Source organism: Perca flavescens, chromosome 2, assembly GCF_004354835.1.
Source record: "Perca flavescens isolate YP-PL-M2 chromosome 2, PFLA_1.0, whole genome shotgun sequence".
Lineage (NCBI taxonomy): Eukaryota > Metazoa > Chordata > Actinopteri > Perciformes > Percidae > Perca > Perca flavescens.
The window spans coordinates 35,593,532-35,620,995 of NC_041332.1; the positions used below are offsets into that span (position 1 = coordinate 35,593,532).

General features: G+C 41.6%; 2 protein-coding genes across 3 annotated transcripts; both read right to left on the bottom strand.

The window, feature by feature from the left end:
• Positions 1–3,963: 3,963 nt before the first annotated feature.
• Positions 3,964–13,712, bottom strand: LOC114547288 (uncharacterized). Its single transcript, XM_028566574.1, has 6 exons — positions 13,451–13,712; positions 12,522–13,062; positions 11,450–11,593; positions 8,682–10,196; positions 7,582–7,657; positions 3,964–4,526 (listed from the first exon to the last, which is right to left on the bottom strand). The coding sequence occupies exons 2-5, from the start codon at positions 13,014–13,016 to the stop codon at positions 7,583–7,585; spliced, it is 2,229 nt and encodes a 742-aa protein (XP_028422375.1). The 5' UTR covers positions 13,017–13,062; positions 13,451–13,712; the 3' UTR covers positions 3,964–4,526; position 7,582.
• A 3,202-nt stretch (positions 13,713–16,914) lies between these two features.
• On the bottom strand, positions 16,915–23,519 carry LOC114569581 (cyclin-dependent kinase 12-like). 2 transcript variants are annotated; one of them, XM_028599512.1, is made up of 4 exons: positions 23,251–23,519; positions 21,727–22,390; positions 21,535–21,636; positions 16,915–18,339 (listed from the first exon to the last, which is right to left on the bottom strand). In XM_028599512.1, exons 2-4 carry the CDS (start codon positions 22,351–22,353, stop codon positions 17,101–17,103), a joined length of 1,968 nt encoding a protein of 655 aa, XP_028455313.1. In that variant the 5' UTR covers positions 22,354–22,390; positions 23,251–23,519; the 3' UTR covers positions 16,915–17,100. The 2 variants fall into 2 exon arrangements, with proteins under 2 accessions (XP_028455313.1, XP_028455322.1); XM_028599521.1 differs by lacking the exon at positions 23,251–23,519 and adding an exon at positions 23,146–23,232.
• Between the last annotated feature and the right edge of the window lie 3,945 nt (positions 23,520–27,464).

A 27,464-nucleotide genomic window follows, 5' to 3' on the forward strand; every position in this document is an offset into this window, starting at 1 on the left:
ATCATTTGTAGGATTTTTAATTAATTTATTTGCAAATTATGGTGGAAAATAAGTATTTGGTAAATAACAGAAGTTCATCTCAATACTTTGTTATATACCCTTTGTTAGCAATGACAGAGGTCAAACGTTTTCACACACTGTTGCTGGTATTTTGGCCCATTCCTCCATGCAGATCTCCTCTAGAGCAGTGATGTTTTGGGGCTGTCGCTGGGCAACACAGACTTTCAACTCCCTCCAAAGATTTTCTACGGGGTTGAGATCTGGAGACTGGCTAGGCCACTCCAAGACCTTGAAATGCTTCTTACGAAGCCACTCCTTCGTTGCCCGGGTGGTGTGTTTGGGAGTATTGTCATGCTGAAAGAACCAGCCACGTTTCATCTTCAATGCCCTTGCTGATGGTAGGTTTTCACTCAAAATCTCACGATACAAGGCCCCATTCATTCTTTCCTTTACACGGATCAGTCGTCCTGGTCCCTTTGCAGAAAAACAGCCCCAAAGCATGATGTTTCCACCCCCATGCTTCACAGTAGGTATGGTGTTCTTTGGATGCAACTCAGCATTGTTTCTCCTCCAAACACAAGTTGAGTTTTTACCAAAAAAGTTCTCTTTTGGTTTCATCTGACCATATGACATTCTCCCAATCCTCTTCTGGATCATCCAAATGCTCTCTGGCAAACTTCAGATGGGCCTGGACATGTACTCGCTTAAGCAGGGGGGACACGTCTGGCACTGCAGGATTTGAGTCCCTGGCGGCATAGTGTTACTGATGGTAGCCTTTGTTACTTTCGTCCCAGCTCTCTTCAGGTCATTCACTAGGTCCCCCCGTGTGGTTCTGGGATTTTTGCTCACCGTTCTTGTGATCATTTTGACCCCACAGGGTGACATCTTGCGTAGAGCCCCAGATCGAGGGAGATTATCAGTGGTCTTGTATGTCTTCCATTTCCTAATAATTGCTCCCTCAGTTGATTTCTTCACACCAAGCTGCTTACCTATTGGAGATTCAGTCTTCCCAGCCTGGTGCAGGTCTACAATTTTGTTTCTGGTGTAATGTATTAATGAACATATGCAGGTGGTGTTTGTTTTTTGCTTTGTTTAGATTTTATACTTCTCTGTTATGTAATTATTGTGTTATATGTTGGGACCCCCTCGAAAACAAGATGATCCATCTCAAGGGGTTTATCCTAATAAACAAATTTTAACAAAACGGGGAGAAAATGATAACTCTACACAGAAAGGCCTGGACCAGGGATCGAACTCTGCAGGGCCTATTTGCTGTGACGCAGCAGTGCTAACCACTGAGCCGCGTTGACTCAACTTTAAGCTTTGTTGTTCTTGTTCTGCTTCATTTCCATCAGTGCGTTAGTTCATTGGGAGAAACAAACACAGATACATTCCTTGTATGTGTTCACATGCTTAGCCAATAAAGCGGATTGTGGTAGAAAACAGTTTCAGTCAATTTTGAACTTCTGACCACCAAAATCTAATCAGTTTATCCTTGAGTCCAAGTGGCTGTTTTGTGCCAAATTTCAAACAAGTTCCTTAAGGTGTTCCTGAGAACATGATATAAATATATATTACAAAATACAACAGAGCCTGCAAAACATATTTTTTTTAATCAAATTCATACAGCACCAAGAGAAAAACGGCAGTATAGAAAGAGAGTTACAAAGTAGTGATATTCATAGAAATGTAGTGCTGAAATGGGTAAAACCGGTCCTAACACAGACTGGCAATTAAAGTGACTATATGTAACTTTTAAATGTTTCTGAAATTGTGTATTTCTCCATCCGATGATGACCTGTAACAGGAAAAGAGTTTAAGAGTGAAAAGAACGCTGTTTTTATATAGTTTTTCACAGATTTCAGAGTAACACCAGAAAAGCCTGCATTAGTGAGTATCCAGCCAGGTAAAAGGTAGCAGGAGATTTCTTTATATAAGCCTAATTTTATTTTAGAAGTTATCTGCTGTAGTTAAGGCTACCAGAAGTTTATGTACAGTGGTGTGAAAAAGTGTTTGCCCCCTTCCTCATTTCCTGTTCCTTTGCATGTGTGTCACACTTAAGTGTTTCGGAACATCAAACCAATTTAAACAAAAGTCAAGGACAACACAAGTAAACACAAAATGCAATTTGTAAATGAAGGTGTTTATTATTAAAGGAGAAAAAAAATCCAAACCATCATGGCCCTGTGTGAAAAAGTGATTGCCCCCCTTGTTAAAACATACTATAACTGTGGTTGTCCACACCTGAGTTCAATTTCTCTAGCCACACCCAGGCCTGATTATTGCCACACCTGTTCACAATCAAGGCATCACTTAAATAGGAGCTGCTTGACACAGTAAGGTCCACCAGAAGATCCTTAAAAGCTACACATCATGCCGAGACCCAAAGAAATTCAGGAACAATTGAGAAAGAAAGTAATTGAGATCTATCAGTCTGGAAAGGGTTATAAAGCCATTTCCAAAGCTTTGGGAATCCAGCGAACCACAGTGAGAGCCATTATCCACAAATGGCGAAGACATGGAACAGTGGTGAACCTTCCCAGGAGTGGCCGGCCGCCCAAAATTACCCCAAGAGCGCAGCGACGACTCATCCAAGAGGTCACAAAAGACCCCACAACAACGTCCAAAGAACTGCAGGCCTCACTTGCCTCAGTTAAGGTCAGCGTTCATGCCTCCACCATCAGGAAAAGACTGGGCAAAAATGGCCTGCATGGCAGAGTTCCAAGGAGAAACCACTGCTGAGCAAAAAGAACATCAAAGCTCGTCTCAATTTCTCCAGAACACATCTTGATGATCCCCAAGACTTTTGGGACAACATTCTGTGGACCGATGAGACAAAAGTGGAACTCTTTGGAAGGTGTGTGTCCAAGTATATCTGGCGTAGAAGGAACACTGCATTTCATAAAAAGAACATTATACCAACTGTAAAATATGGTGGTGGCAGTGTGATGGTCTGGGGCTGTTTTGCTGCTTCAGGACCTGGAAGACTTGCCGTGATAAAAGGAACTATGAATTCTGCTGTCTACCAAGAGATCCTGAAGGAGAATGTCCGACCATCTGTTCGTGTACTCAAGCTGAAACGAACTTGGGTTCTGCAGCAGGACAATGATCCTAAACACACCAGCAAGTCCACCACCGAATGGCTGAAGAAAAACAAAATGAAGACTTTGGAGTGGCCTAGCCAAAGTCCTGACCTGAATCCTATTGAGATGTTGTGGTATGACCTTAAAAAGGCCGTTCATGCTCGAAAACCCTCTAATGTAACTGAATTAGGACAATTCTGCAAAGATGAGTGGGCCAAAATTCCTCCAGGACGCTGTAAAAGCCTCATTGCACGTTATCGCAAACGCTTGGTTGCAGTTGTTGCTGCTAAGGGTGGCCCAACCAGTTATTAGGTTTAGGGGGCAATCACTTTTTCACACAGGGCCATGATGGTTTGGATTTTTTTTCTCCTTTAATGATAAACACCTTCATTTACAAATTGCATTTTGTGTTTACTTGTGTTGTCCTTGACTATTGTTTAAATTGGTTTGATGTTCCGAAACACTTAAGTGTGACAAACATGCAAAGGAACAGGAAATGAGGAAGGGGGCAAACACTTTTTCACACCACTGTAAATAACACTTGCCTGTTGGCTTCTGCTCTCTGCTGTTGTTGTTGTTGCTGCTGCTGGCAGTAAGACAAGTGCTTAGGGCCGTCTACAAATTACAACACCGAAAAGAGATACAACAAAAATATTAATTTAATTTTTTTTTTTTTTTTTTTTTTTTTAAAAGTGCTGTAGTATAACTAGCAGGAGACAAGTTATAATTGAGGTAAGTTTGGAGACAATACCTTATTTAATCATTAAATTAATAAATATTTTTGTTGCATCTCTTTTCGGTGTTGTAATTTGTAGACAGCCCTAAGCACTCTTACTGCCCGGTAGTAACAGCAGCAGCAGCAGCACAGAGCAGAAGACAACAGGGGGTGTTTGGCTCGAGGTCATGGTGCAAAGGACCCTAGGGTGAAATTACTCCGAACCATCACTTTAATGCTTTGGCTCCTGATTCAGTGACAGTGATAATGTTAACTGGTTTAGCTCACGATACATCTAGGCTAAGTATGCAACACTTGAAATGCAATGATGAATCTGTAACATATTCTCTTTTCTCTCTTGTAAATGAATGGTTTTCTGACCTACTGGTAATTCTAACTCAGTAATTTACTGTGGGCAATAAATCCTCACAGAGAAAAGACCTTTTCGACAGCAGGAGAGGTAAAAACACCACCGCTGTTGTCCAAAGCGGCCGCTAGAATCAACACAAACTGAAAGTTACATATAGCAACTTTAATGACACAAAAATATTATTTTAAGGAAGATTTAATTCACTTCTAGTTCCAGTTCGAGGATGATTCAGTAAAAATCTGAAAATGTGACTCAAATACTAAATTGTTGAATGAATGAATGTTGAACACGATAAGGACCAAATGGTCTGTCGGGGCTCACAGCAGGTTCAAAGTATCAGTCGCAACACTCCTCAGATCTAAGGAAAAAGGAGAAAAAAATTATAACCACACAAGACCAAACAACAGTTACTCAATGCTGCTGAACAAATTTCCATTTAAATCATCATGCAGCTTATGAAGACTTTAGGGCTGTACCAAATACCATTTTTTGAGCTTCGAAGTTTCGGTGCTTTTCAACAGTGAATATTCAAAGCTTGGGGCGAGGCGGGGTAAACCAACCGCACCTGAAGGCAGCTTTATTTCACAGAAAATGAGAGAACGAAAAAAGACGATGCGAGAGTTGAAGCGACTGCTTTGTTGTTGCAGGACACAAAATCCTGGTCAGTTCAGTGCATGTGTTTCGTATTTTAACCCTCATACAGTAGTGTTTACATTTTCTGATAGCCACCGCTTAACAGTACGACCGACGCAGTGTGTGTAAATGAATGCTTCTTGTGGAAAATACGGATGAGCTAGCAGCTTAATCCCTACAAAACACCACAGTGAATTTCAGCCTGAATGCACATAAAAAAAAATAATAAAAAGAAATTCAAATCCCCAAATTGAAAATCTAACAGGCCTGCTTACCTTCCCATCGAACGAATATTCAAATATTCAGATCCAGCCCTAAAAGACACTATCCATTTCAGACATTGGCTGTGTCCGGAATCATTCACTCGTTCACTACTCCCTACCTGCTGTATCGGGGAGTTCTATATAAAAAACACTTTCGTACACTACACGGCCATTTTCTGTGCGCCAACCATTGAGTTATTGCCGTTGCACAAATTAAACATCCGCTACCATACCTTATTTTTCCAAAACAACAATCCTGCGAGAGCCAGCTAACACATATTTAGCTTTGTGACAACTGGAGCCCGACCGATATATCGGCGGTCCGATATTATTGGCCGAAATTATTTTTAATTTTCCAAACTATCGGTATTTATAATGGACGATAAATGATTCTCATAAATGAATATTTAAAAAATAAAATAAAAATGGACAAAACCCCCTTCAACCATGTTATGAGCAGAAGTGTATAAAGTACTAGAAAGATACTTGAGTAAAAGTACAAGTGCTCTATCAAAAAAGTGACTTGAGTAGAAGTGCTCTTTAAGCACAACACTTAAGTAAAAGTACTAAAGTATTCAACATTTTTTATAATTATTACAAGTAGTTTATTTTAAAATCTACTACTCAAGTACTGAAAGTAAAAGTACAAGTATTGTGTTATTTAGTTATTAAAGAAAGCAGTCAAACGTTTGAATATCATATTGTTTAGATTATTTCAAATGTTTAGCATAGGGCCAAAGGAATTAACAAATATTAAATATATATTATATTAAAAATAAATATTAACAAATACTGAAATAAAATGTACAATTATCATTATCTTTGCAAGTAAAATGAACATCCCCTCCAGCACAGTAACGATTAAAGCCCCAAAAAACGTATCACACACACTAGCTAGTAACGTGTGATGTACAGGAAAGTTAGCAAGCTAGCAACATCCAGATAAACTAGATCAGCTTCACATCACAGGGTCAAACATCCAGATAAACTAGATCAGCTTCACATCACAGGGTCAAACATCCAGATAAACTAGATCAGCTTCACATCACAGGGTCAAACATCCAGATAAACTAGATCAGCTTCACATCACAGGGTCAAACATCCAGATAAACTAGATCAGCTTCACATCACAGGGTCAAACATCCAGATAAACTAGATCAGCTTCACATCACAGGGTCAAACATCCAGATAAACTAGATCAGCTTCACATCACAGGGTCAAACATCCAGATAAACTAGATCAGCTTCACATCACAACATTTGGGACACTAAACTTAGCTATACTATTACTACTAGTCAAGAACTATAGTGCAAGTAAAACTAGATCAGCTGACACTGAACCCCATGCTGAGTTCCACAGCAGTGAAGTCACCAGTATGCCCTGGTTGTGTAATGACGTTCACTCTATTAAACAAAACCTTCCTTAACATATTAAATTGAGCTCTGACAGAAATGGTGGCCAGCTTGAAAATGGTCGCCATCTTGAATTTTTGAGTGGCACAAGCCTTTTTCCATGAGAATGTTCGTTGAAGAATATTTATACCAAATTTGATGATAGCATCATCGTTTGAAAAATTGATGTAAGGATTCAAGAGAAATGGCGGCCATCTTGAAAAATGGTTGCCATCTTGAAATTTTTGAGGGACAAGCACGGTTTTCCAAAAAGACATTCTTGAGAGTATTTTCACAAAATGTTATGTCTACATCACTGTTTGAACGATTGACGTAATGAGCATTTGACAGAAATAGCGGCCATCTTGAAAAATGGCCACCATATTAAATATTTGGACGGCCAATGCCTTTTTCCCAAAAAGTGACCCTTAGAGAGTATCTGTGGAAAATGTCATGCTTGTATACCAATTTGAACAATTCTCTTGAAATATGCCATTAATGTGCTGCACTAGGACTCACTGCAGACTCAAACAACTCAGGAATAGATTACTCTGCTGCAACAATAGCTAAATAGAAAGAGTACAAACTTACATCGTCTCTGACTTCTGAAAGGCAACCGTAATGAAAAGAAACACGACGCAATCTCTGGGATTTCTTTCGTAAATTAAGTAGCGTAATTCTCGTACTTAACTAACGTAGCCGTAACTACACACGCTGTAACCTACACAGTCTCCGTAGTGTGAGGAATTCACAACAGTAATGAGTAACGATACTACTAAATAAATAACTAATGTCAGAGAAATCAGTTTATGTTTTGTTAAGTGTGTTTCACCCCTAAAATGGAGCATAATATAACTAAACATAATACATATATCATCATATATGGGTACTGGTAAATTATTGGAGTAGAAAATTAGATAACATTTCATTTGATGAGTGCCTAAAAATGAGTGGGAACATTTATCAAGCTTTCAATTCTTTAATGAAAACACACACACACACACACACACACACACACACACACACACACACACACACACACACACACACACACACACACACACACACACACACACACACACACACACACACACAAGTCAGTGTTCTCACACTTTAGTTTACTTACTTTAATCAATCTGAGGGGTCAGGAAGATGGCTGGCTGTGGCACTTTTTGCTTCACCTTCTGGTTAAATAATTCAAGCTTGAAATAAAAGAAATATAGAAATTATTGTGACATTTCTTCTGTAGCAGGGGTGACTTCCACTTCAAAACAAAAATGGTGATATACAATCACAGGATAAATGAGTACAAAAAATTCAACTATGTAGGTGCGTACACACCCCCCTATAGGTACACCTGTGAGGAAATATTAATAATGCTTAAAAAAGTCCCTGTCTGAAAATGTTGAGAAATCCTAACGATTCCTGGATCTGTATTTATCAAGCATCTCAGAATCATTCTTAAGACTAAAAAAACATTTAGAGTCAACGAGTTCTTTACACAACTTCACTGACTTTCAGCAAGAAGATATCACTGTTGTACACTTTCAGAAGCAACTTTGAAAATATGATCATGTGCTGCTGTAATTTTCTGACAGCTGCAATTTGAAATATGAACGTAAAGATGTGAAATGCAGAACTCTTTTGTGTATAGTAGGGCTGCAACCAAGAATGATTTTCATTATCTATTCATCTGCTGATTACTTTCTAGATTGTCAGAAAACAGTAAAAAAAAAAAAAAAAGGCCATCCCAGTTTTGTCAAAGTCTGAGGTGATGACTTTAAATGCCGTTTGTCCAAAAGATATTCATATTTAATATGACATAAAACAGAAAAAAGGATATCTCCATATTTCTGCATTTTTGCATGATAAATTGTAACGATTAATCAACAGTTATTTAGGTTATGAATGCAATAATATGATGCCAATGGCTTACTGTAACTAATAGAAACCAAAAATACATATGCATGTAACACTGGCAACAACCATTGACATGAATTTGACATAAATGTAAATATCTTTTAGTTTACAATTTTTTGTCTACATTGATTGGGACTTGATCCACAAATTAATTGTTTCACTTGATGCTTAGCTCATGGCCCAACTTTCAGCAAATTATATTGAAATCCATCTTTAATATATATTTGATATATCCTGCTAACAATCATACGAACTAATGGGACAAAACCTCCCTAACCTAACCTCCTAAAATGAGATGGAACCAACCGTTTTCCTCAGGTTCGCCTTTATTTCCGTCTCTGTTGGCGGCTGTTTTTCTTCTTCTGACAGCTCTGCTTCCGAGTCATCTTCATTGAGCTGTAGAGCCTTCTCCACCTCCACCGAATTTGCACTCTGTTTCTCTTGTTTTGCTGCAATTTTTGCAATTTTTCGAAGCTGTTTTTTCCTTGCCCAGCGTTTACGTCTGCTCTTCAACTTAGATTCTGCGGTCCCCCTTCGCATTTTGCCTGATGTGAGTTGCTTTAAATTGCTCTCGGTGGTCTTAGTCTTGACTACCTGCAGACAGCGAAGGCCAGAAACAGATCCACTTTGGCCTTCGCTCTGAGACAGGTCAGGATTCACAAACCAGTTCATGTCTTCGAGAGATCTGCGACGAGGGTAAACCACGTTAGGTGCCACGACGGAGCCAGGAAAGGGACAGTAGGTGTTTTGTGGATAAGGACCCTTGCTGGGATAAAGTGAGCGAGGAATGGCATCCTGAGTATGTGTCCAGTAAAAGTCTGTAGCAGCACTGTAAGTGCCGCTGTGGTAAGCAGTGTGCTCCGAGTCCTGGGACAAACCGTAGGCTGAAAATTCAGAAAAAGCACTAGGGTGGGGCTGGGGATACGTTGGGTTTGGTGGATATGGATGTTGATAAGTAGAGATTTCTTTGAGGCATTTCCTGTCTCGGTCTCCGTCCCTGCACCTCTGTGCTTCTCTTCTGTCCCGGTTATGGTCTTGGCGTGTTGGTCCGTCTCTGCTTTTTTCTCTCGAGTGGCTATGTTCAGACCTTCGCTGGGAGTCTTTGCTGTGGGAGCACCGACGGCGAGAGGGGCTGGGACTAAAGCTTCTAGGCCTAGTGGACCTGGAAGAGGAGGAAGAAGAGGAGGAGTGACTGTAATGCCTTTGGGAGCCCCTCCGCTGACTCTCCTGCTCCCCTCTGCGGTCAGCCCTTCTGTCTCCATGCTTCTTACCATACAGCCTCTCCTGAGTCCGGTCTGCTAGTTTGCTCATCTCTTCCACTTCCAGGCTCAGCCCCAGGGTTTTAAGAATGTTCTGGAGCTGTGCACTCTGCTCATCCACCTTTGGTTTTTCTTCTTCGCTCTTCTTGTTTTTCCCTGCCGAGGGAGACCTGGATCGACTATTTGCTTCTCCTCTGTCGTCCTCCTTCTCTCCACCATCAGGTAGGGTCTCATTGAGGGATCTCTCTTGACTGGGTGGGTCAGTCTTCCTCTCTCCGCTGTCGGTCCGACTGTGGCCTGGCAGCGACACTCCACTATTCAACCGCTCGCTCTCGAAGGGTGGGTCGGACTTGTTCTCCGCAGCAGCGGGGTGAATGTTCAGGAGCTCCTCGCCTAAAGGAAGGTCCTCACTGTCATTGGTGACGATCCTGTTGAGGAAGTCGAAATCCACGCCTTTGTTAAGCACGCTAAGGAAGAGCTGGAAACCCTCGTTGACGCCGTTCTGTTGCTCGGCTGGGGAAGTATCGCTTCGGCTGGGAGGAGGCGGTGGGACGTCCGTGGCCTGGGAAAGGGGCAGATAAACCGACACATTGCTTGTTGTTAAAAACACAAATTTGTAATATCAAGAACTTATTGCAACCGGACAAGTTTTTTCATACTTGCTACTTTCTTGACTTGGGAGTACCAATAGACAAAATGACTGTCAGAAGACAAGCATCGACTCCTGACAGCCTTTTTCTATCCACTTCATTTACATTCACTTCATTGCTACTAGAGATGTTCCGATGCCGATACCATTATCGGAAAAGCCTCCGTTACCGCCTAAAATGCTGGTATCGGAAAGTACTGGAGTTTATGCACCGATCCGATGGAGTTTATTTATGTTCTTTTTCAGTTATGACAGACTGTCAAACTGGATGGTAAAAAAAAGTTCTGTAGCACTTATTGTTTGTGTTTGGTCATGTTTCACAAAAGGTTTAACCTGAGCCAGACAATACAACAGTGACAGCAATCATATCCACACAGGGATAGTAGTATACTCCTGTTAAAAACATAGCAAAAGATATGTAAGAGACTGGTATCAGATTTGGATTTTTGAGGCCAACACCAATATGAATATTTGAGAGTCTGATAACGATATCAGGGCTTTAAGTTAAGGGTGCCACGGGGACGGAAAATAAATCGATCAGAGACGATTAAAAATACATTTTGGGGTGAACCACCCCCACACCCACCCACCTCCTGTACTTTAATGGGTGGATAGTAGTAACGGACCATAGTTGATCTGTGGTCCGTACAGATCAATTGTAAAGTTTAACCACGATACCGTCACTTAAAGTAGGCTGAAAAATCTATATGGAAGGTTGCCGTGAAAAGAAACAGGCAATGCAATTTTATGTTCACGTGAATGGCGCATGTTAAAATCCGGTACTAATATGGCATGCATATATATATATATATATATATATATATAGCAACGCGGATTTCGGTGCCACTTAAACACCTGCTCTGCTGCTACGAAAATAGACGTGTTTTTAGTGCTGATCTGAAAATGTATCTGATCCGAGACTTAAAACAACGATCCGATCCGATAATTTGGTGACCCGTTGCAATCCTAGTGGATAGGTATTTGATGAGACATAATACTAATTGCATATGGGATTTTGTGTCTCTTATTTATGTTTTTATTTATTTATTTTATAAATTTATTTTTAGTTGTATTAATGTGATCATTAATAATGAAAAATATTAATATAGTGTGAATGTGATGGCTATTTTCTACAAAGTAGGTGGCAAAAAAAATATACTACAAACCTCTCTGCTTGCTGGCAAAACACAGGGATCACTACATCTGTGCTTCATGAGTGCTTTCACTCTGAGCTTCAGGGGATGGTGATCCTGCAGCAGACCATCTCTGCTCAGCCTGGATGAGCTCATTCTCTCTCTGGGAGACCACACCTGAAAAACAAGGAGGCAATGCATAAACACTAGAGCTGCACGATATGAGGAAAATATCCAATTGCGATTATTTTAACTGCTATTGCGATTGCGATATGATTCACAATATTGGAGGTAATGATAATTTTTATATCATTATTCTAATTTACGTTAGTCTCGCATTGCCAGACCTTCCTCCACGGCGCTGCAGAGGAGGTTCAGGCAAGTCCAAACAGCATTCCGGAATGGGAGAAAAACGTGCTCTGGTTTATTGGCATTTCTTTAAACCAATCACAATCATCATGGGCGACGCTAAGCCCCAGACACAATGACGGCGCCTCTGCAAAATAGCCTCAGGTAGGAACTTGTTTTGGTGGAACATGTACGTTCAAAGGTAATTTTAGTCGTGCACCAGAAAACTCAGATTGGACAGATAGTCTAGTTAGCTGTCTAGATTTACCCTGCAGAGATCTGAGGCGTAGTTAACCATAGTCCTCACAAATCCACAAGAGTTAAGATTGCCAACACAAAGGCATTCGAAAGGACTACTGGCAAAATTTCCAGCGGCACCTGAACAATCCCAGAAGCGGAACATCATCGATATAGACTACATTTACATTGATAAATATTTAAAAAGTATGTTTTTAAGCAAGGAACTGTACCAAACAAAGATTTTTTTTCTCTAGTCTGTAGGATACAATTTCTTTAGCTGGGACGTCTCTGCAGCACCACAATATTTAATTCAGAATGGTTTGACACATATTTGGCCTTTAACAAATATTGCTCCCCCCTCTGAGATTTGGATATTGCACTAGTCCATATTGCGATTACAATAACATTGTGATTAATTGTGCAGCCCTGGTAAACAGTATATCTGGAAAGCAGTGGGCCTTTGCAAGCTGCCTGCCAATTGATTAACAAAAATCTGATCCATCAATCGATCACTCACCTTTGACAGGAAGCCGGCAGGATGTCGCTGCTGCAAAATGACATTCACCCTGTCTTTAAGAGTTGCACCTTTGCATGCAGATGATTGTTCATTACAGGAAAAGTCTGAAGGTGTGGTCTTCTTCACAAGAGGTTCAACAGATTTCAGAGCAATGGCAGCTTTCTTAAGTAGTATCCGCTCCTCTATTTCTCTAAGCTCTTTCCGCTTTCTCGCCAGCTCTGGATCCTCTTCCTCCAGTTCAAGTGGCGCTCCATCTGGGTCCTCGACTTCTGAGTCCTTTATGTATAAGTTAAGCGAGAGAGGAGGACTGACTCCCTCCCATCCCGTGCTGCTTTGCGGAGCATCAAAAGTGTGCCTCGAATATTCGCAGTAAGTGTCCCTCTCGTTATTAGTTATTGGGGCATTCTCCATGCTGTTATCAACATAATTCTGGCGAATTGGGTCCAGATTTTTCTGGACTGTCCGAAGAATAGCATCCCAGTCGACAGGATTCATCCTTCAGCCAGTCTCTCTCTATTAGGGTTTATGCAGTCAGTACACTCTGTAAAGTAGAAACATTGTGGAGAAATTGCTAGATAGGTTAGAACAGACCGGTATGCAGACTGTTACTTTCCTGACAGCACAGTAACGTTAACCTTATTTAATAATGTCCAACTGTCGCGCGACTGTTGACACATTTTCGGTACCTAATACTTAACTTGGCTCACATATGGACTTCTTTTGAGGAAAGACAAAGCTTAGCATTTGATAACCTAACCCTTTTGGCACTGTAAGATGATGCAATGTTTGTTATTTGGCAAATTAAAGGTCAAACAAACAGCGAAGGCTAGCGTTAAATGCTGTTTTTAGATAGCTTAGCATGGCAGCTAACGATACCAGACTGTTTACGTAGCTAGGTACGTTACTCCAGCGGCTCAAACTAACGTTACCTCTTCCTCTGTCGCATCGCGGGACAACTGTTTATATGCCGTTATCTCGAAAATTAAGTTCTGGAATAGTAAAATGCCAAAACTGAGCTTTAATAAGCTTCAGCAAAAGACGAGGACAACCGTTGATGTTAGAAAAATAGCTTGAACTAAGGAATTTGGGCCAAGACTGCTCTCAACTGCTTTGGTGGTGTTGAAAAGTGGGTATTGACAGCGCCAGCTGCTGGACGGAGTACCAACACCGGACTAATACTCCGGCTATTACAAGCATTAGTTAACACCGTTCATTCACAGATGACCTTACTTCATACATTCAATCAGTGGTGGAATGTAACCTAACCAAGTACATTCACTCAAGTACTGTACTTAGGTACAAATCTGAGCTACTTTACTTGAGTCTTTTCTTTTCTACTCCGTACAATATTGTACATTTTACTCCACTACATTCATCTGACAGCTTTTACTACAAGTTAAGCGTTTTGCACAAAAAACACATGCAGTTTATAAAACACAATGTTTTATTATAAATAAACTACCCAACAATATAACGGCCTACAAGTCCAGCTGAGATGATTAGCCGAATATACATTTAGCTGATTGACAGAACAGTTTAGATCGTTTCCAGTCTCTAAAATGTGAGGATTTTTCTGCACTGAATACTTTTACTTTTAATACTTTAAAAGTACTTTTTTTCTGATGATATACTTACATACTTTTACTTAAGTGACATTTTCAACGCAGGACTTTCACTTGTAACAGAGTATGTTTACAGTATGGCAGTGCTTTAGTGGTAAACCGCTGCATTCATTGATATTATTAGCAGGATGCCAGTTAGAAAGAAGGGACTGCAGGCCCATTGATCTGATCTTGCTCTCTGTAAACTGATAGCCATTATCAAACTGGTCGTCAGATGAAAACATGCATGTTTGCATGACCCAACCGTCTTTATGTTGCATTAAGTACAGCTATTCCCCCACCCCTCCAGCACCTGGGATGAGGATCAGCACCTCTAAATCTGAGGCCATGGTTCTCAGCACAAAACCAATGGAGTGCCTACTCCAGGTGGGGAATGAGTCCTTACCCCAAGTGAAGGAGTTCAAGTACCTTGGGGTCTTCACGATTGAGGTTACAATGGAGCAGGAGAATCGGCACAGCAGGGGTGGTATTACATTCACTTTATCACACCGTTGTGATGAAAAGAAAGCTGAGCCAGAAGGCAAAGCTCTCGAGCTACCGGTCAATTTTTGGTCCTACCCTCACCTATGGTCACAAAGGTTGGGTCATGACCGAAAGAACCAGATCCCGGGTACAAGTGGCCAAAATGGGTTTCCTCAGGAGGTGGCTGGCGTGGCTCTTTGACATATCCGTGAGGTAAGGATGCCCCCTGGGCGCCTCCCTATTAGATTATATCTCCAACCTGGCCTGGGAACGCCTCGGGATCCCCAAGTCTGAGCTGGTTAACGTGGCTCGGGAAAGGGAAGTTTGGTGTCCCATCCTGGAGCTGCTGCCCCCGCGACCCGACCCCAGATAACAATGGGAAATGTGATTAACCTGCTTGATACAGAAATGGATAAATGAAAATAACTGATAACCATTCTCTAGACCACACTGTGTTGTATGCTAACATCTTGATTTGTCATATTCTGAGGCAGTAAAAGCTGCAAAGATTAATCAATACTCAATTATTTGTCAACTATTGAATTGCCAACTATTTTGATAATCGATTAAGCAGTTAAAAAGTAAAAAATTCTCTGATTGCAGCTTCTTAAATATGATTTTTTTTCTGGTTTCTTTACTCCTCTGCGATAGTAAACTTAAAGGGGCGCTATGCAGTTTTGGCCATTTCTTCAGTTTTCTCTCTTTTTGCTGGCAGGTTTCTCTATAGTGCTCCCCCTACAGCTTCAGAATAGATATTTGGCAGCTCCTATGTTTACTTGTGTCAGTCTGCCGTTTCCTCTCTCTGTTCCTCCGACAATGTTTTCCTAGCTTTCTGCTTCTTTTTTGCCGGCTCAGCCATGACGATAGTGTGAAAAACTCGCTACCTTGTTAGCCGGTTCCTGAATGGGTGTATGTGTGCAGTGCCGTGAAGCAATTTGTTACATCGCGAGACCTGATATCCCGCCATACTTCCTGACGCTGAGGCTGGCGGCTCACCGGCTGAAAGTTGCAAGGGTGATTTTTACACTCGCAGGCGCTAGGGGGGAGCCAGACGACCACCATTCAACTCAAAATAAGTCATATAACCATTCCAATGACTCCGAAGGTGTTCAGTTAAGGTAAATTAAGCTACAAATTAAACTGCATAGTTCCTCTTTAAGTTGTGGTGAAAAAAAAAAAAAAATATTAAGTCACCTTGGGCTTTGGGAAATACTGATCGACATTTTTCACCATTTATCATCCACTAATTGAGAAAATAATCAAAGATGACTTGACAATGAAAATGATCGTTGGTTGCAGCCCTAGAGCTGTCCAGCCTACCACTGAGGATCATTTCCATGTGACATTTTTGCACGACATCTTGCTTCTTCTGAGAAGTTTTTTTTCTTCTTCACAATATATTCAAGAAAAGTTAGTGCAATAAAACGGTTCATTGCCATGTACTTAGAATCACTGCCTTTAATATTAAGCGATTCAATTTACACAATCATATTCTGTACGTGTACACAAAAATACATGTCAGCCTGACCAACAGAGGCTTAAGAGTAGAGCACATTTTGTTGTGGGTCAGCCAAAACCCTCTGAAGACTGAACACTTGACCATGGTGCTGTTTCATTAGGATAAAAGCTTGTATCCTACAAAAAAACTCTGTGCGCAAATGTAATTAGAGTTGCAAAGATTAATCGTTTAGTTGTCAACTATAAAATTAAGTCCAAGTCATTTAATTTGTATAGCACATTAAACGAACAACAGTTGACCCAAAGTGCTTTACAGGTAGAGCAGAAACAGTATGCCTATAAAATGAATCGCCAACTAGTTTAGTAGTAATTTTTTATGAAAAAAAACGTAGAAATTCTGATTGCAGCTTCTTAAATGTAAATATGTTGTAGTTTCTTCTCTCCTCCGTGACAGTAAACTGAATATCTTTTAAGTTGTGGACAAAACAAGACATTTGAGGACGTCATCTTGGGAAACACTGATCAACATTTTTCCCTTTTTTTTTGTACATTTTATAGACCAAACAACTAATCGATTAACCGAGAAAACAATCAACAATGAAAATAATTGTTAACCGCAGCCCTAAATATAATTTTAACAATAATTATAATGTATCAAATCAAGGTGTTTAAACAAAATTGGAAAAACTAAATCAATAAACACTTTCTTTACACTGTGTGCATTTTTATTAAGCATGTAATTGTGCTATGGGTATAAGAAAAGAGCTCCAACACCCCCTAGAGCTTTGTCACTGAACTTGTGGTCTGTTAATTACATTGTCTGTGTTGGCTTTTGCCTTGCTTTTTGTTTCTGCTGGACAGGTTGCGTGTTGTTCATTTTCTGTGTGAGGGGATGTTCAAATGTGTTTTGTGGTTAAAACAGAACGCCATAAAGGCCCAACTGTTTATTCTATGGAGATATTTTACTATTCTCCAGAGACAAAACATAATTTTCCAACTATATCAGTCAGTCAGATATTCCTGCTATGAAACACTCTTCATCCAGGTTGTTTGGTTTCAATAACCTGCAGACAGCGAGGCCTGGACAGAGTTTTAGATTTTTGTGTGGTGTTCATATACTGAGTCGGTGTATTACCTGGCAGGTTAAAAAAGGGTGGATTGCTTGGATTGAGAAGGTGCCTCGTCTGAGCGAGTAGTGCGGGAAAGATGTTAAAAGGTGGGGGACGGGGGTAAGGGAAGAAGGGAGGCAGGCCAGGCATGAAAAACCTGGGCCCAAGGTGGGGCAAGTTAGGAGGGGGCAGAGCTGGGGGCAGAGCTGGGGGCAGAGCTGGGTATTGCAACAGCTGTGAACGGACTGGGGAGTACTTCGGCATTACAGGTGTAGGGGATGACGTTGATAAAGTGTATTGGGAATTTTGAGAAAATGATTGACATGCAGCAGTACTTTCCTGGGAGTACGTTTCACATTTCTGACTCTCCTGTAAAGTGCCACGGCTGCTATTCTGGCCGTATCCAACAGCTTCATGCACATGTACTTGTTTTACCTCGGTTTCATCCCTCTGAGCACTATACGAGTCTTTTTTCTGGTGATATTCCAGATTTACCAGGCTAAAACTAGATCTGCTCGATGACGATGATCTACTTTGCGGTCTAGGTGAAAACGCTGGCCTTGTGTCTCTTTCCCGGCTTCCTCTACGATGGCGCCCCCCGTCACAATCCTTCTTGCCATATAACCTCTCATGGATCCGATGTGACATTTGGCCCAGTTCTTCGGATCCTAAATCAATGCCAATGGCCTGTAAGACATCTTGCATTTGCCTGTGCTTGTGCTTCTCTTCAGGTGTCAGTGTTATCTTAGCCACCACTGAGGGAGACTGGGATCTACTGTTGGAGCTAAAGTAGCTTTGTTCTCCGTCAGCCCTTTGCAGAGACTTTTCATCAGACGGAGCGCGGCCCTCAGGGCTGAAGGACCTGCGACAAGGCTTCAGAGACGCCCGTCTCTGGGATCTCTCAGTCTCACTCCAGTGGCTGGTATTTTGGTGGTTTCCCTGTTGCCTCCCAGCATAACCAGGAGACCACGGACGATCGGTGTTCATGAAAGAAGTGGGAGAGCGTGGCCGATCACTCACTTCAGTGGTGGTTTGAGTCACTATCTTGTTGAGCATGGTGACATTCACACCCTTGTTGAGCACATCAAGGAAACGCTGAAAACCCATGGCCGACTTCTTCTGCTCAGGAACGGCAGCACTTTGGTTGGCGACGGCCCTCTCGAAAGACTATTGGGAAACACACACAAGCAACCGCAGTTTGTGAAACTACTATCAGCAGTCTTCGTTTGTCAAATATATTTTTGTAAAGGTGGAACCACCTGTTAGAAATTTGGAACCATTAAATGTTAATTCTATAATCTTAAAAACTAAACCGCACTGAGTGAATTGGCGACCTTTCTTATTTTATTTGATTAAAAGAAGCCCTCTTTTAGAAGAATATTGTGTTTTTAAAGGCCAGGATGATTGGTTCACTTTTAAGCTGATGTGGGGAAGCTATCCTTTAGCCTTTTACTAATTAGACCGTATCAAAAGAATAATTCACACTTCTTGAAAAAATAAAATAAAAATGTATGTTCTGTTTAAATCAGTGTTAAAGGTACAATATGTAACATTTCTGCTTCAAAATGTCTAAAAATGACCATACCTATGTTATATATTTTTATGAGTTGTGTTATCCTAAATGTTTCCACCAAATGTCAAACCCAGAGAAATCTGTTATTTTAATTTCAGACACGGCACGTTTCCTTTAGTCGCCCGTTAGTGGCGTCATATAACCTTTCACCCTCCAGCTCCAGTTACTCTAACTTCCGTCAGAACACTGGCACCAAGATGATACGTTCAGCATCATTTTGTGATTAATTACATCCCACTTTTTATCACAGTAATACAACAGAGACCTTATCTATTTTGAAAGTTCAATATCGATACCAGCTTGACGTTACTACAATGTGCCAACGTTGATGCTAAAGCTTTGTGGGTAAAATTGAGGTTACAACATCGTTCAACACGCTAATAGTTATTTTTAGTATGACTGTTTCGACCACAGCTAACAGGACTGAACTAACCCACGAATAACTTCACTAGTAACGTTAACGTTAGCTGTATAGATAGACGATTAATCTAATGCTAATTTAGCCAAAGTAGCACACCCCAGTCTGTCTGCCTCACTCCCCCGGCACAGAGAGACTCAGTCGGGATGACAGCTGACAACAGCCCCGGGACATTATCGCTAGCTAGTTACCGTTAGCCCCCAGTCAGCTATCAGCCAGCTACTTTCATTACAGCAACCCCCGGCCAGAACTTATCTCCAGTGCCTGGTGCTTACGACGCTAACGGCAGTTTAATTAAACGTCGGGAAACAGACTATATCAAAATCTAATCAAGAAAAACGTAATTATGTTGGGGAAACTGCAGCTATTTTATTAGAATAACATCAACAACAACTTGAATGGGTAAACTCGTCCGTGAACTGATGCATTCTAACCGGCAGCAAAGATGTTTAACACTAAAAACTCCCATAATTCCACACAACTTCATCAAAAGTCCAGTTTTACCGTCCATTGTTTTGGTTGAGAGACCCCTAGCGGCAGAAAGTTACATATTATACGTTTAAGCGCAACTTACGCTTCTGCAGAGGCTCCACGCAGAGGCTCCACGCAGAGCTTTCGCCGTAGCCTAGGCAAGTGGCAGGAAGTTTATACTTGTGTGTTGGTGTGTGCGTTGATCTCTTTAAGACAATAGCAGGGCTGGCATGTGTGTGTGCACGATGGGGGTGTGTAGCAGAGGGAGTGAGAGAGTGATGGTGATTAACTTCAGAGCGAGTACCGATTCTAGAGTCATAGTGAGAGAACCAAAGTGTCTCCCCTGTTCTTTCTGACCACGGTGGGAAATCTGGAGCAGGAAAAGTTAACCCTCTCCTTGATCTCATGGTGTTGATGGAGAAGGAGAACCAGGAAATGAGTCGGGGGGGAAATGCAATGCTATCAAGCCACGGCCGATTGACATGCGTCGCCCCGACATGTAGTTACATTTTCCAGGAGGTGAACACCAGGCTACAGCATAGGGTCCCGTGTAGGGTCCGTGCTAGAGAGCTGCATTGGGATTGGGTCCCGCGCAACCCAACGCAAATCTCGCGGTGGCGGGCGGTTTGAACTTTGTTGTGGGCGGGAACGGGTGGCTAAAAAATTAAAAAACACTGCGGGATCGGGTTGTAGCCTAGCAACGTCAATAAATGATGTGGAAAAGAACCTCAAACGAGGTCTTTACAACACAAAAACAAAGCAAGGGAAGTCTGACATTTGGAGAAGTTTCTCAATTGTTTGTGACAGAGATGGAAACGAACTGGACTTTGTTCGTTGTGACAAATGTGCAAAAATACTAGTCTACAACGGACAAAAATCCGGCACCTCTGGGTTGAGGCGACACACCTGCTCTGTTCTCCCCGGTCAAAGTAAGCTGCTTTTCAAGGATAAACAACATCTCCCTACACACATTAAACAAGAAACTACTGAGAATTATGTGGAAGTGTGCTGTCTAGACATACGGCCATATGACTTTTTTGCCAGGAAAGGCTTTGTTGACATATCGCAACACTTTGTTAATGTCGCCGCTAAATATGGCAAATTTGATGTAAAAGATCTTTTACCTCATCCAACCACTGTATCCGGACATGTCGAGGGGCGAGCACAAACACTGTAGTAAGTACAGTGGCAGCGGAGATAAAGCCCATCATCGAAACACATGGATGTGCCATCACAACAGATATATGGACGGAGGATTACCATAAAACTTCATTCATATCCAGCGCCATCCATTATACAAACAACAACTTCGACCTCGTTTCCAGGGTGTTATTTGCGGCTCCCTTACCTATGGCTTATTATTTTAAAACTGCTGTTTTTCATGTGATTTATCATAATGTATTTTTTGCAAAGCAGTCTATTTTTATGTGCTGTGTGATGGTGCAAAGCTTTTGATAAAACTAAGTTATTATTATTAATAACCTATAAAATGACGTGTTTTCTCATGCGGGACGGGAGAAGACACAAAATCAATGCATCTCCATTATTGTGCAGGCATAAATTCTCAAGAGTTTTGCGGGTGCGGGTGGGAGTGGACATCCACATTGTGGGAGCGGACTGGAGTGTAACACACATGTGGCGGTAATGGTCAGAAATTCAGCAGAACGAGCGGGAGCGGGATGAAGAAAACAGTCCCGCGCAGGGCTCTAGTCCGTGCCTCCACGTACTTAACGTTAGTAGCCACGACATAGATTTAACACAGAACCATAAATCATGCTTAACTCAACCAAATGCATTCAGTGTGTGTGCGTTTTAGAGGACACACCTTCCTCATAAAACATCAGCAAAAATGCAAAACAACTTTTTATGTTTTTTGTGCAATTGCGTAAAATAAACCCACCTGCCCACTAGGTTCATTCAGGGGAAACCATGTTCTATTTTGACGATAATCCTTATGATCTGTGGAGGGGCCGTCAGTCCTCTCTCTGGGTTTGGCATAACTCTGATATGGAGGAAAGTTGAATTAAACTACAATAAAAAAATAAACTGTCACAAACCTGATGCTAACACAAAAATGTTAATTGTGACTAACCTTTGTAGAGCGATCTTGGGATCGTGTCCTCTCTCGTGAAACGTCTCTGCTCCTTTCATGACCATCTCTGCCTTTGTAGTATCCAGACGATTGTCTGCAGTCATCAGGTTGTTGCCTATAGGTGAACTCCTCGTGCCGATATCTGTGTTTGGAGTCTTGAGGTGTTTTCCTGTATCTGAAATCCTCTTCCTCTGGTAGTGTATGTTTAAAATCCTTGGTTACATGTGCACGTGAAAAACTGTCTGGCGATTGCCTGTTTGTTTCATCCTCAGGCTCACGCCTGTACATGGAATCATCCTTATCATCTTCTGTACACCTTCTCCTTTTCTTCTCACAAGTACCCCAAACAGGGGAAGACATGCGTCTCCTCGCTGAGCTCTTTCTGCTCCAGTCTCTGTTCATTGCGTCTTTGCTGTACAGCATCTTAGGCGAGTCACTGTACTCTCTGCTTCTGCCTGTCCTCTCTGTGCTACTCTGTCCATCACCACCATATTTCTGATCCCGCGCTATATCTCTGTGAGGTTCACGCCTTTCTTCCCATTCGTCATCATAGTCGTCCCACTTCCTTGAACTTTTGTCACTGTACTGCCGCCTGTGACTGTACTCAGACCTGTTGGACTGCATCATCTCACAGCAACTCCAGCAGCAGAGTGGATGTCAAAGCCTGCAGCAAAAAAGAAAAGAAACATAGCTTTAAAATCGGGGAGTAAAGATATCTGAGTAATTGATAAGCCAAACCTAGGTCATACTAACAATATGTATCTCACATGGACTTATTAAAGAAAAACAGGCTATGGAGGACCCACAGAATACATTTTAATCATACTATTTTAATCATACTAAAAGTAGATGAAAGTGATTGCACTGTTGTGTACCCCTTCACTAGCTTTCGGTTGAAAACCTCCAGTCACTCTTGCACAGTATCAAAAATAATCATTTAACATATTAAACCACATAAAATATGATGGGATTCTTAGAAGAGATGAGTGTCTCTTCAAATGTGCCAAGAGGGACTAATGTAAATAGCTACATCGATAGCAGGAGTCTCAAACATGTTCATGAACTAACGTTAGCTAAAGGTGTGGAGGTTTTCACTCCAAATTACACAAACGTTAACGTTGGTGTTCGCACATAACGTTAGCGACCACCGAGTTTGCACTAAGATTTGATAGAGAGGTGGTGGTCTCAGTAGTTTTTGAGCTAACGTTAATGTTAACATTAGCTGGTTAGCTCTTCTGGCTGCTCGCTAGTAGGTCTGTTGGAAAGTAGCACATGATATTTTGCTAGTTAGCTTTAGCAAGTACGAAAATACGAACCTCACAATTTATTAGCATCAAAAAGTGTTTCAATTATTTCCAGCTAAAAGCGACACATTTGCCATTAACCACCACGGCCTGGTGTTTAGAGACATCAGCTTACGTGTAAAGTGCAGCTTGGGGCCATTTTCTGGTTAAACTATTAACGTTAGCAATCATCAATTTAGCGCTGAGCAGCGACCTTAGCGTTACATTAAAGTAACATTACCTTTTCCGTTGGACGACTCCACTTTCTTTAAGGGGAGGACCAGGGTAATTGCTGGAACTAGGTTTGGGAATTTAAACTGTCAAGCAAATAGCTAGCTAACATTTAGTTTTTTTTACTGGCGCGGTGCGCCTCACCTCCACCGAGCTGTTCCTAGTCAATAGCAAGAAATGGACATCACATCACTGCCATCTCTTGGATGGAGTATAAATCAACTTAAGGCCGTTTTACAGTTGCCGCAGCCGAGCCCATGAGCCGAGCTTGCTCGTGCCAATGTGACGTCAAAATGACTTGCCTCCTTCTTCTTCCTGGGTTTTATTGGTAGCTGGCAAACTACCGTTCATTAGCGCCACCTACTGGACTACATAATGTGTAATTGTCGGGCTGTTTTATAAATTTATTTTTACAGTAGATACTTTGACATGTCACATTGGGTAAAGCACAAGTGTAAATAATACAATTAGAAATGACTTAATTGTAGTAGTAGTGGCACATAGTACTCTTATCATCATCATCACTTCTTTGTCACACAAAATCCCCAAATAATGCATACTTCACTTCTTTTTCTATTCATATCCAAATAAGGCAAAGATGACGATGATGAAAATAAATTGTAGCATGGAGACAGAAGTCAAATTGCTGATATTAAGACCACTAATTACTGGCAGAATCCACAATTACAATAGTTAAGACCAAAAGCCTGAATATTGATATGACAGTATTTTACCCTGCACAGTCCATGAACATCATTTATATTAGTAAAACACTGGCAGGGAACATTTTACTGCGCAATGAGTACTTTTACTTTTGATACATTCTGCTGATAATACTTAAATACTTTTTTACTTTAGTAAGGACTTTTACTTGTAGTGAAGTACTTTTTATTTATTTACATTATTGTAAATTTTTAAATTTTTCAAGCAAGATGTCAGGATTTCACATTAGTATATTAAAACAGATATATTATATAGTATATATTACAGAAATTGTAAGATAAACACATTTTTAGTTAATTATAAAACAGGTTGGCCATCATGCTAGTGACCCTTTGAGGCAGCTCTGTGTTTGTCTATAAATAAATAAATACAAGTTTATAGTAGTAGTTTAAGTTAGTATTAACTTAGTTAGAGTACTGTAGAGTCCGTTTTTGAGAAAAAAAATACCTGTTCTACTTCAAGACCGCAGCAAAATCAAAAACAATATTCAACATTCCATTCATCAAGTTTGCAATTTAATAGTGTTTGAGTGTTTGCTCCGTCCTCAGAGTTCCTTCACATTTTTGAGTATCCTGCATCATGAATGCAAGTCTGGCCTTTATATCCAACCAAACAGCTGAAAAATCGGTTATGAATTTTGTGAGAAATGCTGATTTTAATTGTGGGTAGCCCTACTAGCTAGAGATGGACATTAATGCATTAGAAGGCATGTTAATGTATCACTCCAATGAACAGCTACAGCCACTGTGCATCACCTCTACCTCCCTCACCTCAGCAGGGTCCTGGGCCCCCCCACCAATGCCTTCCTTAAAGGTCTCCACCTCCAACCCCCTACACCTCAGTGACGACCCTCTCCATCCACGAGAGGGACGTCAACAGACTCTTTAGGAGACAGAATCCCAGGAAAGCTGCTGGACCGGATGCTGTCCCCCCATCAAGCTTGAAGCACTGCGCTGATCAGCTGTCTCCAGTGTTCACAGACATTTTTAACACCTCACTGGAGACATGTCACGTGTTTCAAGTCCTCAACCATTATCCCTGTCCCCAAGAAGCCAAGGACCACAGGACTTAATGAATTCAGACCCGTCGCCCTGACCTCTGTGGTTATGAAGTCCTTTGAGCGCCTTGTGCTTTCACACCTCAAAGCCATCACCGACCCCCTCCTGGACCCCCTGCAGTTTGCCTACAGAGCCAACAGGTCTGTAGACGATGCAGTCCCTTCACTACATCCTCCAGCACCTGGACTCTGCAGGAACCTACGCCAGGATCCTGTTTTTGGACCTCAGCTCTGCCTTCAACACCATCATCCCGGCTCTGCTCCAGGAGAAGCTCTCCCAGCTAGGTATGTATGCCTGACTCCACCTGCAGGTGGATCACTGACTTCCTGTCTGACAGGAAGCAGCATGTCAAACAGGGGAAACACATCTCCAACTCACAGACCATCAGCACCGAATCCCCTCAGGGCTGTGTTCTTTCGCCTCTGCTCTTCTCCCTGTACACCAACAGCTGCACCTCCAGTCACAAGTCCGTCAAGCTTCTGAAGTTTGTGGACGACACCTCCCTCATCGGACTCATCTCTGATGGAGACGAGTCCGCTTACAGGTGGGAGGCTGACCACCTGGTGAAGTGGTGCAACCAAAACAATCTAGATCTCAACGCTCTAAAGACAGTGGAGATGGTTGTGGACTTCTGGAAGAACCCAGACCCACCTGCCCCCATCACCCTCTGTGGCTCCACAATTGACACTGTGGAGTCTTTCCGCTTCCTGGGAACTACCATCTCCCAAGACCTAAAGTGGGAGCTGAACATCAGCTCCCTCGTCAAGAATGCACAACAGAGGATGTACTTCCTGCGGCAGCTTAAGAAATTCAACCTGCCAAAGACAATGATGTTGCACTTCTACACAGCCATCATTGAGTCCATCCTCACATCCTCCATCACCATCTGGTACACTGCTGCCACTGCCAAGGACACGGGCAGACTGCAGCGTGACATTCGGTCTGCAGAGAAGGTGATTGGCTGCATATATATATATATATATAAATATATATATATTTTACCGGTCAAAAGTTTGGGGTCACTTAGAAATTTCCATTCCACTCCATTATAGACAGAATATCAGCTGAGATCAGTTGCATTGTTTTTTCAACCAGGGCAGCAGTTTTCAGATTACATTATGTGCTTACATGATTGCAAAAGGGTTCTCCAATGTTTTCTCAGTTAGCCTTTTAAAATGATATCAGATTAGTAAACAGAATGTGCCTTTGGAACAACAATGGGCAATGTAGATATTGCATTAAAGATCAGCCACTTCTTTCTACAACAGTCGAGAACCTTTTTTTATATATATATATATATATATATATATATATATATATATATATATATATATATATATATATGGCATCTTCAAGGGACCCAAGGACACTTTACATGAAGGCAATACAAGAAACTCACAAACAGCACAAAAAAAAACTAAACTAAAGAAAAGCTTCCGTTGTTCTTTTATGTTACTTTCCTTCTCCCTGATGTGTTGATTTTTTTTCTCTTTTCACAAGCCTTTTACCCAAATGTCTGCTTTTCATGTGTGTCAGTCAGGATTCTTTTCCTCACACACCTCCGCTTTGTTCGTGACCTGGGCTGCTGACTAGAGTTTCAGTAGGCGACACATATCCAGCGTGGCTGGGATGCGAACCCACGGGTGAATATTTGCAGCGGCAGACTGCAGCATAAGGGTTGGCCTGTCTGACACCATGGACGGTTCAAACTCTGCATCGAAGAAAATATCTCTGTTGTACGGGTAAATCCCTACGGACCTGAATCCAGAAGAGACGTTCCGTGGTGTCATTGCTGACAGGAGAGCCTCACTCACACATCCAGGGACTTGGTATATGCTGGCCGGTTTGCCTTGGTTAGATCTCATCCAACCATAAGGAGCTCTGTTGAAATAGGTCTTAAATGGAGGCTGCAGGCGATGGGATGTGTGGAGTGGGATTGTGAGCATAACAATACCCTTTGTTTTTGCTAGATCTAATGCCCTCTTTGAAATGGGGACCTTGTGGGTTGTCAAAGATTAACAGTGGGATGGTCAGAGGAGGAGTTGGTGGGCTGGGCCAGATGTTCCAGGAACTCCGCAAAGGTGTCATTATTCCTGCCAGATCTGCTGGAGGCACAAATTGATCCTAAAGGTGTTCCAATAATGAAATGTTCTTTATATCTGTCCCTTGGCAAGATAAACATGGGAGGGACTGCATTCCCAATAGCATTGACTGCACAGACCACAGTCACAAGCTCTCCTCCTTCAGCAGACTCTTGCTTCTCTCCATTCACTGCCACTACCTGGTTGGTTTCGGCACTGTTTTGACACCCGTTTGGTCAACGTTATAAATCATGTGTGGAGGGGATTTATACCTATGAAAAAAGACAAGACACAAAAAGAGCCTCGATGAGAATCAGAATAGTTCAAACTTACGAGTAATGCAAAAAGCATGTGCAACTAAA

Bases quoted from the DNA above. Each gene is read 5' to 3' on its own strand.
- LOC114547288 (XM_028566574.1), bottom strand. From the start codon at position 13,016: ATGAATCCTGTCGACTGGGATGCTATTCTTCGGACAGTCCAGAAAAAT. The intron at 11,594-12,521 runs GTGAGTGATCGA...CTTGTTTTTCAG, and splicing joins CTGCCGGCTTCCTGTCAAAG to GTGTGGTCTCCCAGAGAGAG. The intron at 7,658-8,681 runs GTTGGTTCCATC...TTTTATTTCAAG, and splicing joins AGGCGAACCTGAGGAAAACG to CTTGAATTATTTAACCAGAA.
- LOC114569581 (XM_028599512.1), bottom strand. From the start codon at position 22,353: ATGATGCAGTCCAACAGGTCTGAGTACAGTCACAGGCGGCAGTACAGT. The intron at 21,637-21,726 runs GTTAGTCACAAT...CCTCCATATCAG, and splicing joins CCCAAGATCGCTCTACAAAG to AGTTATGCCAAACCCAGAGA. The intron at 18,340-21,534 runs GTGGGTTTATTT...GTTTCCCAATAG, and splicing joins TGAATGAACCTAGTGGGCAG to TCTTTCGAGAGGGCCGTCGC.